This window comes from Clarias gariepinus, chromosome 1 (assembly GCF_024256425.1).
Source record: "Clarias gariepinus isolate MV-2021 ecotype Netherlands chromosome 1, CGAR_prim_01v2, whole genome shotgun sequence".
NCBI lineage: Eukaryota > Metazoa > Chordata > Actinopteri > Siluriformes > Clariidae > Clarias > Clarias gariepinus.
This window is the reverse complement of record NC_071100.1, coordinates 39,509,841-39,526,205: the sequence shown is the minus strand read 5'-3', so window position 1 is coordinate 39,526,205 and position 16,365 is coordinate 39,509,841. Positions and strand designations below refer to the sequence as shown.

General features: G+C 40.8%; 1 protein-coding gene across 1 annotated transcript in view; it reads left to right on the top strand.

The window, feature by feature from the left end:
* asap1a (ArfGAP with SH3 domain, ankyrin repeat and PH domain 1a) overlaps nucleotides 1–16,365 on the top strand; it is an 82,464-nt gene that overhangs the window by 52,536 nt on the left and 13,563 nt on the right. Inside the window, exons 8-17 of the mRNA XM_053492668.1 lie at nucleotides 32–161; nucleotides 3,545–3,630; nucleotides 3,774–3,849; nucleotides 6,340–6,426; nucleotides 7,284–7,384; nucleotides 10,740–10,809; nucleotides 12,685–12,769; nucleotides 12,919–12,967; nucleotides 13,123–13,286; nucleotides 15,324–15,457. Coding sequence (XP_053348643.1) covers nucleotides 32–161; nucleotides 3,545–3,630; nucleotides 3,774–3,849; nucleotides 6,340–6,426; nucleotides 7,284–7,384; nucleotides 10,740–10,809; nucleotides 12,685–12,769; nucleotides 12,919–12,967; nucleotides 13,123–13,286; nucleotides 15,324–15,457 — 982 coding nt within the window. The remainder of the gene's footprint in view (nucleotides 1–31; nucleotides 162–3,544; nucleotides 3,631–3,773; nucleotides 3,850–6,339; nucleotides 6,427–7,283; nucleotides 7,385–10,739; nucleotides 10,810–12,684; nucleotides 12,770–12,918; nucleotides 12,968–13,122; nucleotides 13,287–15,323; nucleotides 15,458–16,365) is intronic.

The window sequence follows — 16,365 nt, the reverse complement described above, 5'->3', positions numbered from 1 at the left end:
TGATTGCTTTTCTCTCCTATCTTACCGTCAGTACGAAGATTGAGAAGGAGAAGCGAGAGCATGCCAAACAGCACGGGATGATCCGCACCGAGATCACCGGAGCCGAGATCGCAGAGGAGATGGAGAAAGAGCGCAGGATCTTTCAGCTACAGATGTGTGAAGTGAGTATGAAAGAGCACCAGGATACATTTTTCCACGCTTCATTGACTTAACGAGCAACAGAAACGTGCCAGGATGAATCTCTTGTGCTGGAGAGAAGAAGGGGACAGCGGCACATGCGAGCACAGTCAGCAGAACTCTCTTCAGGCAGCATGATCTGGACATGATGAGGACAGCTTTGATGTGTCGCTGCTGGAGCGCTCGTATAAACCTCTCAGGGGGGGGTAACGCAAATCTGCTAAAATGGCTACATCCAATGCGAAGCCGTTAAAATGGCGACACAACATGCCTGCAAATAACCAAGGACCATCAAGAATTGCGTTCCAGGACAATTCTGCAAGAAGTTTGGGAATGTGGAAGAGCCCTCAGGTGCCATGGGTCTGGCTATGTGTCTTACATTAGACTAATAGTTTATGTTTGAATGCAGGATGAGGCAGGAGGCACGGTGGCTTAGTGGTTAGCTCTGTCGCCTTGCATCTTCAGGGTCCAGGTTTGATTCCCGCCTCTTCTCGTGTTTGGTGGGTTTTCTCTGGGTTCTCCGGGTTTCCTCACACAGTCCAAAGACATGCAGATTACGGCTCACTGGCGTTCCCAAATTGCCCGTAGTGTGTGAATGAGTGTGTGTGCCCTGCAATGACTTACACCTGTTCAGGGTGTACCCCGCCTTGTGCCCTAATCTCCTGGGATAGGCTCCAGGCCCCCCGAGACCTTTTATACCGGATAAAGCGGTACAGACGATGAGAGGGTGAGTGCGTGAGTGAGAGTGAATGATGAGGCCGGCATTACATCATTTTTTGTCAAATTAAATTATTTTCTTATCGATTTCTTTTTACCTAGGACAAACTCAATAAAGTAAGATCCAATTTAAGGGTCAAATTTAAGCCATTTTATGTCTTTTGATCAAAATTGTATAAATAATGTAGAGAAACAGAAACTCGGTATATTACAGACGTACAGTAAGAAGCATCATCACCCTCACTGCATGGAAGAAAAAAAAAATGCACGTAATCACGAGTCAGAAATCTCTAATACTACAGATTTTGCTAATCTTCGTAGTAACTCGAGTGTCCATGTTAAACTGCCTAAAGCTAAGCGTCTTAGAGTGGCTTTATTTCACAACAACGGATTCCAACACCGCAATATGATGTCGTCGTGGGAAACATATAAAACATGACATATATTTAGGGCTTGATGTGTAAAGGGGGAAACACATCAAACCTAATGTAACATGTAAGGACACAGGGAATGAAGTTAAAAGCAGAGACATGCAGCATGTTTAACAGCTTGCGGACATCAGCTGGCAGTGTGTGTGTGTGTGTGTGTGTCCGGCCCCAGTCAGACCGACTCTAGCAACGTCAGGAGAGGTGTCATGTTTTGGCAGTTAAGGCAAATGTGATCGTGTTCCTGCAAAAGAATAGCTGAAGCTGGTTTGTAGCATACTGAGAATACTAACTCCTTTACTGATATTGGTGTTAAATTATTGTAGTTGGGTTAGGTAGTGTGTTTTGTTAAAAAATACAAACTATACCCAACCCTACTGCTAAGCATGGAACAGCGTGGGCTTGTAGCTTGTTCAGAATTAAATTGAGCGAATAGCATTTATTAGGGCCCAAGCACTAGTGTGCGCAGGGCTTTCTTGTTTTTTTAAGGATTATTATTATTTTAAAAAAAATTCCATCATTTGGGGGTCCTAACATGCACAAAAACTGGCAGACAGGTTTGAATATGATGCCATTAGGAGGCCTGATAGTCGAAGCCCCGGGAGTGTTACGGGCCCTCGGGGGCCCTCACATGAGATTTCGCTGCATACAGTAGCTCATACACACTTGCACGTATGCACGCGACACCCGATACACATTTTACATATTCATTACACAAACACATCACAAATGTTAACACACACCACATGCACACAAACCACACATGCGGTTAAAAGGTTTAAATGATGCTTTATTGACATGACAGGTATTTTAGGGCCCCAGCTGACATCAGCCCTAAGTTGTGCGGTACACCCGGGTGGCGATGGCGCAGGGTGCTTGGGCCCGCTCATCGCTGCTTGCAACTATATTTAAATACTTTCAAATTTAAATCACTGAAGCTGGTTCTATCAGGTTCTGCTCACATTTAGTTTTCTGTATGTGACCACATTTTATTAATATTTGAGTAAATTTAAGCTCGTGTTTGGATTCTATAATGAGAGAGTGAAATGTTAAGGGGGAAAACAGATGACAGTTTAACTGACTGTATTGATCCAGATATAGATTTTAGTCCTAATGAGTCCTAATGAGAAAGCAACAGGAAGCCCCTGAGACGACATCATGGAGAAACCTTGAGAGGAAACAGGCATGAAAGAATACAGAGAGTGATGAAGCGAACAGTATTCAGTTCAATCTATATAGCACGAGCGGTTTTGCAGAAATAAATCTTAGGATGAGCCTTGGGGAGTGTTTATAATGGTGGGAGCAATTTGAAGGTCAGGCTCTCTAGGAAATCCCGTTTACCCAACGAAGCAGGAAGGTGAGTTATAGAGGTATAATTGATCCTGGTACTTTGTGCATGATCACAAGAACAGCCTTGTTTTTAATCTTGAATATATCAGTGACAACTTATAGACTTGCTACCATATTTCCAGAATAAACCAATGGAAAAACAGGGCAACCTTCTATTATGCATTTTTATTATACAGTTTTTTACATTGCATCATGTGAATTCCAATCTGATTTTTTTATTATTTAAAAACATAAACATGATAAAATGATATTTGCAATATCAATATACGGCGGTGTTCAATTCAAACCGGGACTTTTGATTTTTTTGATTTTTTACTTTCTTATAAATGAAGCCGTAAAGCCGATTAACATCTACAGAAGACGTCATGCACAGTGCAGTGATGAGACTCATTTGGAAGAAATCCGTACTTCGTTGAATATCGATTCTAGTCGAGGTAGCCAAGTGAAAGTTGCAAGTGAAACGCCTGATACTTGAAAATCGACAGATAACTGCAAAGGAGTTCCTGGGAGGCCAGCGTTTCAGACCGATCATGGCTCCGACGTACAGAGAAAACTTTCTACCTTAATAGTATCCAAGCACAAATGAAACCCTGGGATAAGTGCATTAATGTAGCAAAGGATTATATAGAGAAGTAAAGGGAGTTTTTACTCTCATAACTCTCATAACTGTCCTGTTATTGCACATGCAAAAAGTCCCAGTTTGATTTGAACACCCCTTACAGAAACCTGTAGCGTGACATCATTGATCATGTTCCCTAGTCCTGCGTTGAGGTTTCTAATAAAGATCCCTGGTAACGAGGGAAGTAGCCGACAGTACCGAGTTTTAATTGTACTGTACATTCGATTGTGACTGTTTCCTCTTTTATGTTGAACAGTACCTGATCAAAGTGAACGAGATAAAGACGAAGAAGGGAGTCGACCTCCTCCAGAACCTCATCAAGTATTATCATGCACAATGCAAGTAAGTACAGCCCTGCGTGTTTTTTACAGTATAAAAGTCCGGGACTCTTTTGAAGTACGCTTGATATTTATTCTCTTTAAGGCGTACAGTTATTGCAGTAACGCCCCCGGCCCTAACCGGTTTGAAACTTTTATTCGTTTTAGCTTTTTCCAGGATGGCCTGAAAACCGCTGACAAGATGAAGCAGTATATTGAGAAGTTAGCAGCTGATCTCTATAACGTGAGTTTCCCCCTAATGTGCTGTAATGCTTTATTATTTCAGCTGAGGATCTGTAATTGGTTTATTTTCATTGCCAGCGGGCATAAGAGATTTGAAAATATGTGTGTGTGGTCATGGTGTTAACTAGCTATGACGACCTTGGAATTGATTTATTTTTTATTATTATATTATTCTTTTCTTTTAACCCCTTACATACTAAAGCTGGTGTCTAGTCTGATGTCTCACACTCAGGCCGGAATGTAGAATGTAGCTCGCTGTCCAGGATCCAATCAGCAGTAATGAACCGACCTCGGAGCTGCTGAGGAGGACACTCATGGACTTAATTATCCAGTTTAACTCCCACAGGACACTACGCCTCCAGACTTTGACCTCTTTTTGAGAGATCTTCAACACACATATTAAAGGCTAACATCTGGCATGGAGAGAGTGTATATGAGAACATATTATATGCATAAATTCGTATATAAAAGCAGTGGTTCTCAACCTTATTCCTGGAGGAGCACTGCCACGGCATATTTTAGCGATCTACCTTACCCACTTCAATTACGAAAAGGCTGTTAATTTGTTGATTAGTTCATTCTGGTGTGCTGGGAGCTGAGAAAGCAGTTAAATGTGCAGGGCTGTGGTCCTCCAGGAGCGGAGCTGAGAACCACTGACTTAAACGATGGGAGCACTTGGTGGGTTGTAAAATGAAAACCTTAATTTGTTTAGTTTTTTTTTTTTTTCCAGATTAAAAAAAAATTACACATAATGAGATCTTTATAAACTTTTTTTTATTAACAGTACAGTGTTACGTAATCGAACTCAAGTTTAAATTCACTGGTTAAAAAAAACTGCCTTGTAGTTCGATAAACTGCTAGAGATACAGATCATCCAGAGCAGCTTACGCCATCTGAACAGCTGAGGGTTAAGAGCAACATGATCATGCTGGGGTTTGGAGCTAGGACGTTCTGATCAGTAGTCCAACATCTTAACCACTCAGCTACTCCTGCTACTCGTTATAGTAGAGCGTGTAAAGGAAAAATTACTCTACTACTCTACTAACATGTTCATTTTGAACAACACACATCGATCAATCATGACATCATAACCACCTGCCTTATATTGAGTGGGTTCCCCATTGGCCATCAACAACTTGGTGTATTATGAGATTTTTCGAATGGAAACCAGCATTAACCCTTTTCATCTATTTGAGCCACAGTAGCTCTTCTATTGGATTGAACTACAAGGGCTACTCTCCAAAACTGCAGCTCTTGTGGGATGTTCCTGGTCTGTAGTGGTCAGAACATACCAAAAGTGCTCCAAGAAGGGAAAACCAGTGAACCGGCGACAGGGTCATGGTTCACTGATGCACATCATTGGGTGGGAAGGCTGTCCCGTGTATTCTGATCCAATAGAAGAGCTTGTGAATTGCTGGAAAGGTTAATGCTGGTTTAGATAGAAAGGTGGTCATAATGTAATGTCTGATTGATGTATGATCTTCTTCTTTGTCTTTCGGCTGTTACCTTTTAGGGGTCGCCACAGCGAATCATCTGCCTCCATCTAACCCTATCCTCTGCATCCTCTTCTCTCACACCAACTAACTTCATGTCCTCTCTCACTGCATCCATAAATCTCCTCTTTGGTCTTCCTCTAGACCTCCTGCCTGGCAGTTCCAACCTCAGCATCCTTCTACCGATATATTCACCAGCTCTCCTCTGAACATGCCCAAACCACCTCAATCTGGCCTCTCTGACTTTATCTCCAAAACATCTAACATGGGTTGTCTCTCTGATGAACTCATTCTTAATCCTATCCATCCTTGTCACTCCCAAGGAGAACCTCAACATCTTCACCTCCTTTCCACACTCTCGGTTGTTCTGGACCGTTGACCCTAAGTACTTAAAGTCTTGCACGTTCTTTACCTCTGCTCCCTGTAGCCTCACCGTTCCACTTAGGTTCATCTCATTCACACACATGTATTCCGTCTTACTGCGGCTAACCTTCATTCCTCCGCTTTCCAGAGTGTATCCCCATCTCTCCAAATTGGTTTGATATGATTGATGTATGATAGTTTATTAAAAAGTGTCCACATTTGTATTACTTTTGGTACAGACCTTATACTGTATGTATAATATAACATGTTAATAACTTTGACGTAATACTGCGATGCATTTCCGGTCCCAAGCCTGAATTAAATGGGAATGTAGTGTCAGGAAGGATATCCGGCGTAAAAATCCTCTGCCTGGGTTTGTGCGGATTGGATTGTCCGCTGTGGCGACCCCTTGACAGATGGCCCACTTTTTTTTCTGGCATAACAGCCAAAAGATAAAAAAAAAAATATATATATATAATAATAATAATAATAATAGTTGCAATAAGAACTTCACCAAAATTCTGGATTCTGAGAGGCTTACACGGGTAGTCTTGCAATTTAGGCAGAAAAGGCACGGAAGATGAAAGAGCTTAGTCATTTTGAACAAACTTTGATCCTCCTTTGATATTTTTCAGATAAAGCAAACACAGGACGAGGAGAAGAAACAGCTAACTGCTCTCAGAGACCTTATCAAATCCTCCTTACAGCTGGACCAGAAAGAGGTAGCTACACCAAAATGCACTGTACAGAGACTTTGATTATTATTATTATTATTATTATTATATATTTTTAAACTGTTTATGTTTGATTGACTAAGAGATCACCAGGATGTGATCACAACAGCAGCAGACAGACCCCCTCCCACCTCAAGGCCATGTGGTTCTGTGTTGATTCAGGGGCTTCTTGAGGGTTTAATGAGGAATACATGATCTCAGCGTTAATAAAAAAAAAAAAAAGATGACGCCAGATCAGAGTTTGCTTTCTAGCAATAGCATTTACCTTTTCCAAACGTGACATTTACAGCCTTGCGCACTGAACAGCTTTGCAGATTTACATGTTCTAACGAGGGAAGGGAACTTCACAGGTCAGGACGAACACAGCGGGACGCTTTTGTAGAGCCAAGTGTTTGATGTTTTATATGTTTGGAATTAATGTCGCCTTTCAAAGCACATGGTTCTGGTTTGGGTCGAATGCCATTGTACTGTACCCTGTCATCCGTACTAGGCATGTCATTGAATCGGACCGACGGTCTGCTTTTCATTTGCGCGCTGCATGTTAGCTGGATTAATGATGTGATGTCCTGTTCTCTTTCTCTCTATCTTTGAATGCCTTCTGACTGAAGTCTAGGAGAGTAAGTTGATCAGTATCAGTAATATTCTGTTGACATGCTGTAGTCTCCGAGCATGAGCCGGGTTTTTTTTTTTTTTGAATGATGATTTAATTAATCTTTCATAAGTGCATTTCTAATTCTAAAGCAATTCATTTTCTCTTAATATTAGCTCAGTGTTTTGTATTTATACCCTTTAAATGCGTTTAAAGTGGTATATATATATGTGTGTGTGTGTGTGTGTGTGTGTAGGATTCACAGAGCAAGCAGAGTGGATACAGTATGCATCAGCTTCAGGGCAATAAGGAGTTCGGCTGTGAGAAGAAGGGCTATCTGATGAAGAAAAGTGACGGGTAAGTGTCTCTGGAACCAAATCATTACGTTGCATTACATCTGGGCTGCACATCCAGGCAGAAAACTAGATTATTAGTTATTGCCCACTGTTAAAAGCTCTAAATGGCCTCAGTGTCCATAAAACAACTCCCTTATTGTGCTTCCTTATTCCTTATATGGTAATACATCCTATAGCCTGTAGTGTCCCTTTTGTCTGACCAGCAAATGTGCTTCCTATCATCTGTCTGTCTCCGGGTCTGACTTAATGACTTTCGTTCTTTTGATGTGCCCGGTGTGTGACTCCGGGCACCGGGCCCAAAGGCTAAATCTGGTGAAAAAAGAGAACCGTAGGCTCATCATTCTCACTCACTCACTCACTCATCTTCTTCCTTTAATTAATTTTAAACTTAGCGAACGGAAAGGCTTCCTGTGCCATTAGGACACTGACATGTGCACAATATCTGTAAAGGGATAAATCTGCAAGAAGTTCAGCAAGAGCAATGCATTACCCCGGGATCCGGGATACTGGACACTCCAATCACCAACCTGGATTGTTTCTGAAAACACTTGAGCCCAAAGTCTGGTTCATTTTCCTCAGTGAGAAAAGCTGGGGAATCGTTCCAAGCTGGAGTCCTCTGGAGAAGGTGGTCTCTGGAGCAATATAGCGTACATGGGCGCGGATCGCATCTGATAAGAAAGCCAATCGTACCTGAGAACGGGAGTAGATCTCTGTTTAGATCATCAGGATCAGGTGCCGTCTGCACGTGACAAGTGGAAATTGATAGAGTAGGAAGGCAGAGGAGTATTGCTCTTGACGTTTTTCCCGGACTATCAATAATATTAAGCACTTGGTAAAGGGACACAATGGACGATGGCAGAGTCTATGCTTGAAACGCTGGCTGTGAATCAAAACACCCACACGTTCACACCTTCATTCACACCTACAGTAACTTTAGAGTCAGACATCTGTCTACTGGTTTGTTTTGGCGCACTGGGAGGACACCAGAGAACCTAGACGGTCAAGAAGAGAATAGAGCTGTGAAAGAGCAACGCTGCATTCAGGACTGCACTTCTGTCATCCAGCAACACTATACCGCTGTATCATAAACTGATATATCAGTCTGTGCGAAAACAATCACACAGACTTGGGAGGAACCCAGAGTACTCAGAGGAAACCCACCAAGCGGGTACATGGGGAGAACATCCAAACTCCATGCTCCTGCGTGGTGGGTTTCCTCTGGGTACTCTGGTTTTCTTCCGACAGTCCAAAGACATGCAGATTAGACGAATTGGTGTTCCCAAATTGCCGCTAGTGTGTGAACGCATGTGAATGTTGATCGGAGTTCCTACCATAGTTGGAAAAATGGGAATAAATACAATGGTCACCATTGGCCTTCACGGACCCTTGTTGGACTACTGGGGTTCCTAGATGGATGGATGGAATATTAACTTATGTTGATTAGCTGTACAATAGAAAAAGCTTAATATAATCTAGGAGAAATTAACAGATTGTATCTAAAAGGTTTTATTTAACAAAGAAACGGGTATAATCATCGATAAAGGGTGAAGAAGATGTTTAATATTTATGCGAGGCGTCTCAGGTGTCTTATACTCTGAGACTGTAATAATCAGTACGCATGAGAGAGGCGTCAGTGCTGAATTGTTTTAACTTTAATTAAAGAATTGTTTAACTTTTTCAGTTTGATTAATAGTTTGTAGCTGATTTGAGAGGTTAAGGAGAGGACTATCACATTTCAGGTCACAACTTCGATATGATGTTCAGTACATGGAGTATTTTTTCCTGTAATAGCACATCCTGTCATGCATTATTCCATATTTATAGCAGACCACATTAATTATTCATTCGCAAAATAGGCACCATGTACTGTAACTGTGTTGTGCACCCAGTCAGTGGAGGCGTGGCCTGAGACTGCTGTTCACAGCATTGCAGCTACACAGATGTACGTGGCCTTTTTTTTTTTTTGATCTGTTTAAAAATGCGCACTGTATGCATTCGCACAAAGCCTGCAGTGTTGCGGAAGATAAACTCAACAAATTTATGCAAAACATGTAAAAATCACACGATTGTCATTTTTCAAAAAGTGTGAACTCTCCTGTAATGATAAAGTGTCCGGTCTTTTCTGTACAAGAATCTGTTACTATTCGCTTGCGGCTCGTTCTTTTTTTGAGTAATTGTAAAAAATGTGCATATTTATACAATAAGCAGTTATTGTACTCAGGAGATTTATACTAATTGATTTATCCGCATAAATAAGAGGCGTTCAAGTCAAACCAAGACTTTTGTTTGTGCAGAATAACATTTAAAAACTCCCTTTATTTCTCAATATAATCCACTGCTTACACCAAGTTGCCCCTGTTGGGCCCTTGAGCAAGGCCCTTAACTGCTCAAATGTAAAAAAGTCGCTCTGGATAAGGGCATCTGCCAAATGTAAATAAATGTAAATGCTACACTGATGCACTTATTCCAGCGTTTCACTACTGCTTGGATAACATCAAGGATACTATCTCAGAACGCTGGAGCCATGATCAGACTGCCTGCTTTATTTCTGAAACCCTGGCCTCCCAGGAACTCCTTTAATTGCCCAAACATGTTGAATTGTCTTGAAGCGAGATCAGGACTGGACCGAGAATGCGGCAATAACTCCCAGCCGAAGTTCCTGTAATGTGCTAATGGTGGTTGTGAATGATCGTGTACACAGGTCCCTGAGACAGATGTGTCTCTTTTGCAATTTGAAGACAACTTATCCAGTTTTTTCCAGGCTCATGCATAAACTCGCTGAATGTTCTCGGTAGCAACTGCAGATGTTTTACTGCAGCCTAGGGCCTCATCATTATCATTATCAAGTGTTTTGTAAATATCAATCATTTTATATCTTTGTTCATGAGAAATATCATCATAAGTCCCAGTTTGACTCGAACGCCCCATGCATTTTTAATCATGGGTTAAACATGCACCTGTTACAATCATTATACACTTGTTGTGATCATTTATGGTAAAATATAACCTAAATCCTAAAGGTGAGATGAGGTGTACAGTATATGCAACAAGTGTGACTGATGGTAGTTAAAAGAACTTGTTAAAAAATGATGGGAGCCGGATTACTGAAGCAGGCGCTCCTCCTCCCTCCTCTGCAGCGCTGCCTTTAACCTCTGAACCTTATTTTAAACATCTGCCCGGCACGCACTGACTCCTATGTAGGACAAGTGAGATAAATCAGACACTTGTGCCTCAAACATGTGCATTAGAGTACGTCTATTATATTACTGTGTGTATCGTCTGAAGGGGGTGCTCATGACGATACGTATGGGGACGCATGAAAGACATATAAGACTGATGTGTTGTTGATCGCGCAGGCTGCGGAAGGTGTGGCAGAGGAGGAAGTGCTCGGTGAAGGGTGGCATCCTGACCATTTCTCATGCCACGGTGAGTGCTCTTTTCCTGTCTGCTTTCAGATTCCCAAAGGAGGCATGCTTTTTCTTTCTTTTTTTTTGTGCTTTTTTTTGTGCTTTTTAAAATATGGGACCTTTGCTTATGCTAGGTCCCATATTTTACTACTTCTTTGATAAGGTGTGTGTGTGTGTGTGTGTGTGTTAATACTGGAGCTGAAATTCCCATCAAATAATCCTTCATTTCGGACATGAACGATGTGTCTTCCACCTCTTGCACACTTTAAATGAGCTAGCCTAGCCATGCTAAGAAGCAGGGGGGCGGGGCTATTACTGTATGAGGTCATAATAGGGGAAATTTTAATTGGCTTATTTAAGACCTGGCCAATACATGAATGAAACGGAAGGAGAAGCAGGAAATGTTTTATTTCCGCTCATGTTTTTTGTTTGCACACACACACACACACACACACACACATCTGAATGTCGACAAATGAATGAATTGTGCATAAAAAAAAACCCTCACACTATATTAATATTTTGTTCATACATATTGGCAGAAACACTGTTGTCTCTGTGTGTGTGTGTGTGTGTGTGTGTGTGTGTGTGTGTGTGTGTTTGAACTTGCTTCCTCCTGTGCCGTTACTGTTGTCGGAATGTTTTTGAGCAGGATAACAGCAGGAGGCCTGTAACACACAGTGAGATCAGCTGTAATGATGTGGGAGCGCTGCGTCGGCTCTAATCGCGCACTTCCGATGTGTGCGCCGACATGCGGCACATTAAGCTTTTAAAAACGCCAGCAACATATAATTACCAGCTGGGAATGTACGGCCGAGTTTCCTGAAGGCTGCGAGTTGATTTTGTATGACGTCATGGTATAAGAAATACGATGGGATGTTCTGGTACCTCCTGTGGAATGAACGCTGGCGTGTGGGGACGGTGTTATCACCATACCTAGGGGACGATTTAAATTAACATTGAGATTCTATAAGTGTCACGGTTTTATTTAGATATATATGTATGTCCCTCGTCCCTCTTTGGCCTTATAACATCCACAGCGTTTAAACCATACAGCTTAACTTCTAATATAAGAGTTTAATATTTAACTTCAAGTTCAATTAAGCAAAACCCTACATTGTTACTGAGCAGCATGTATCTCTTATCATCCACCGTAGTTATTATTTATAAACAAACCTGGCAAATAATAATAAAAAAACAAACAACTGTGTAAGTAGTACAGAGGCGGCGCGATGGCTTAGGGGTTAACACTGTTCGAAAAAAAATAAACCACGCGCAGATTAGGCTAATTGCCCCGTAGTGTGTGTGTCCAGTATGTGTGTGTGCCCTGCCATGGATTGGCACTCTGCCCCTCCTGGGATGGACTTGATGCCTATTATGACTCTGTAGAAAGGATAAAGTGGTACAGACGTCGAGTGAAATAGTACAGAGAGCGCCACCTGTAGGATTATAAAGAGATGGCGACGTTTTACCTCCTCCAAAGTCTCAGAAAATAAGCGCCGCTGAGTGATGTGCGGACAGGTGGGGCCTCTAATGCACACAAAAATGCAATATAAAGCGAATTGTTTATATCTGAGGCTGATTGGCTGGTTGACAGGTCACGGCCGATCAAACTGATAATCGACCAGTTCTGATCGACCGATTCTGATCGACCGATAATCTAAAAAACCTGATGTGTCAGTTTCTATATCAGATAATCCAAGATGATGATGAACTGCTCCAAGATGCACTGACGCTTATCGCTTTGATAATCGCTTGGACGGTTTAACTGTCCCCAGTGGAAATCCGTCATGTGTTATGTCTGCTGTGTCTGCCGGTGTGTTATGCGTTATACACTAGACTGTTGTTGTTTATACTGTAAGTCTGATCACGTGTGTGTGTTTCTCCTCTCCAGTCCAACAGACAGCCGGTTAGACTCAACCTGCTCACCTGTCAGGTCAAACCAGGCGAGGATAAGAAGTGCTTCGACCTGATCTCCCGTGAGCACCAACAACCCCACCACACACACACACACACACACACACACACACACACACACACACATGTGTGAAAGTGCATTACACATGCAGCGAGGAACGGAGTTAAAGTGCCATTAATGTAATCCACTTCACTCTGTCTCTCTCTACAGATAATCGCACATATCATTTCCAGGCAGAGGATGAGCAGGAGTTTGTGATGTAAGTGTGAGTGTGTGTGTGTGCTGTATAAGCACACTTATGGTGCGTGATTTGGTACCGTATGTGTATGATGCATTAAAGTTTATCCGTTCAATGCACATGCTTTTGGAAAGTGTATTCATATCACTGATGAGTGTGTGTGTGTGTGTGTGTAGCTGGATCTCGGTGCTGACTAACAGTAAGGAGGAGGCTCTGAACATGGCATTCCGTGGCGAGCAGAGTGCCGGAGATGACAGTCTAGAGGATCTAACCAAAGCCATCATCGAGGACGTGCTACGCATGCCTGGCAACGAGGTGTGCTGCGACTGCGGAGCGTCAGGTCAGACAGCTGCGCGCGCGCGTGCGTGTGTGTGTGTTTACGCGGGAGTGTGTGTGATTGCCTTGGAGTGTGGCTCTTCTGTTTCGATTCACAGGATCGAATGAGTCAGTGTTTATCATGCAGAGAGCAGAGACACATGGCAACAAACAGAAACAAACACACACACACACACACACATAATCACACTCTCTCACACACGCACAAACAATCATTTATATTTCTCCTTCCCGTCTTCTCCGGCTGCTACAGACACAGATCATTCAGTCGGAATAATGAAACGTCACGTATGAATAGAAATGGAATGGAGATGAGTGTTTTCCGTCAGATTGGACGAGACCGCTGATACGAACACGTAGAGACGCGGCGTTACTGGAAAGCGCTCCATGATTGATCTGGGACTTTTACTCCTTGCGTAGTCCAAATAATGCGCTGTTATATTTTATTTAGGCAATATCACACTCGAGGTCATGCTGTTGTGCTGGATATCAGCACGGCGTTTGTGGACATTTGTCTTTTTGCACCTTCATGGACACGTATGGACACTGCACATCTGCACATTTCTGCACATTTTTTTGCTCGTTGCACATAAGACACTTTCATGCATATCACTAAAGTATATTTCAAATGTTTTGTCTTATCTTCTATAGATATATTTTTTCTATCCTTAGCTAAAGTTATTTTTTATGGTTTATTTCTTACTTTATTCCATATTTATTTCCTATTAATAATCTTTTTTCATCTTCAAGGTCACGTGTGGTCGTTTAAGCGTTTCACCGCACATGGTACTGTACATGACTGTGTATGTGACGAATAAAATTTTTATTTCACTTTGACATTCTTCACAACAGCACGATCTCAAGTCTGATATTACTTTTATTCCTACCAGTACGATATAGCCAAGGCATAGCCAGGGTTCCGGTGGTGTAGTGGTTAGCACTGTCGCCTTAACCCTTACACCTCTAGGGTTCCGGTTCGATTCTCGGCCAGGCTCGATTCCCGTCTCCGTGTGCATGGAGTTTGGGTGTTCTCCTCGTGCTTGGTGGGTTTCCTCCACATACTCCGGTTTCCTCCCACAGTCCAAAAACATGCAAATTAGGCTGATTCCCGAATTGCCCATAGTGTGTGTGATGGATTGGTGCCCTAAGTCTCCTGGGATAGGCTCCAGGCCCCCTGTGACCCTGAATACAGGATAAAGCAGTATAGACGATGAGAGACTGTGTAGCCAAAAGATGAGGAGAATAAACCACGGAGGTAAAATATGTCAAACTTCACGTCTGAAATTCAGGTTCACACAGACACATGCAGCCCTTCCTCAAGTTGGTGACATGTTGTTATGCTTTGATTTTATAAGGATCAGGCGTTGCTCTGAGCCACCTTATCCCTGATCGATTTCATAATATGTTTTCATTCACGAGAAATTTCATCACATGTCCCAGTTTGACTTGAACACCTTACAGAAATTGGACATTCAAACCTAACCATGGTCAAAGCAAAAAACCTACGATTATAAGCCTCGCTCCTCCAAAGCTTACGTGTCACGTTCGCCATGTTACATTCTGAGTGCGTTCATAAACCTTGAGTCTGTTTTATGTTTCAGCATGTGTGTGTGTGTGTGTGTCACATTGCGCAGCTAGGCAACAATCCCAGTCCTGTAAGGAAACAAAGTTCCCAATACACATCTGATACCAGTTAAGACTTTCTAAAACACAGGCAGAAGACCTAACATGTCGAGATGATGATGTTCTTGAGTTCCTTTTTGCTGCTCCTCACATTAACATTCTCTAGTTTATTATATTTAGTTTCCTTATAGCCAGAAATATATGGAATGCATCTTTAAGACAATTATTCGAACCCCTTATAGCAGAACACGCATTATAAAACAGCGCATTTCTGTTTTCCGCTCACTACTGATCTGCTCCGTCCTTTAAGAAATGGTGTCTTGCGCCCCCTTCAGGATTTAAAATGAACTGCTAGATTTTCAGTGCCTTAACTTTAACTGATCAGTCTTTGTTTTCCTTGTTTGTGTGTTTGATGCAGAGCCTAAATGGTTGTCCACTAACCTGGGCATCCTGACCTGTATCGAGTGTTCAGGGATCCACAGAGAGATGGGCGTCCATATTTCACGCATACAGTCCATGGAGCTGGACAAACTAGGCACCTCGGAACTCTTGGTGAGCCGTGCGTCATGTCTCTGTGATCATTCTGGGATCATTTGCTCTGTCATATGGCATTATGTATGTATTCTGATTAGTTAAAGATACACCAGATAAATAAAGAATCATTTTAGGATGAAATCAGATTTTAATTAAAAGGGGAAAAAAAATTTTTCTAACAAATCTTTTAAAAAATTTTCTTTTTCTTTATGTATTTTATGCAGCTGCAGTTGGCTGGGGAAAAAAATTTAATTAAAGATGGCACGAGATCACTTTTTTATTTCCATTAAACCTTTCTAATGCCCATGTGTTTTTATAAATAAAAACATATATATATATATATATATAATAATTTTATATATATATATTTTTTTTTTATAATAATTTTATATATATATATGTTTTTTATAATAATTTTATATATATATATATATATATATATATATATATATTATAATAATTATATATATATATATCTTTTTTATAATAATTGTATATATTTTTTTATAATAATTTTATATATATATATTTTTTAATAACAATTATATATATATTTTTTAATAATAATTTTATATATATATTTTTTTAATAATCATTTTATATATTTTTTTAATAATCATTTTATATATATTTTTTTTTTAAATAATAATTTTATATATTTTTTTAAATAATTTATATATATATTTATAATAATTTTATATATATATTTTTTAGAATAATTATATATATATATATATATATATATATATATATATATATATATATCATTCATGTCTAATATACCAATTTGACCCAATAATTAATAATAAACATTCTTACTAGTTTTCTGATCACATGTTAAAGTCAAACATTGTGTTAATAAGATACCCTTTTCGATACGCAGTGTAAACGCCATCTTTGGCATGTGCGAATGAATATTAATGAGT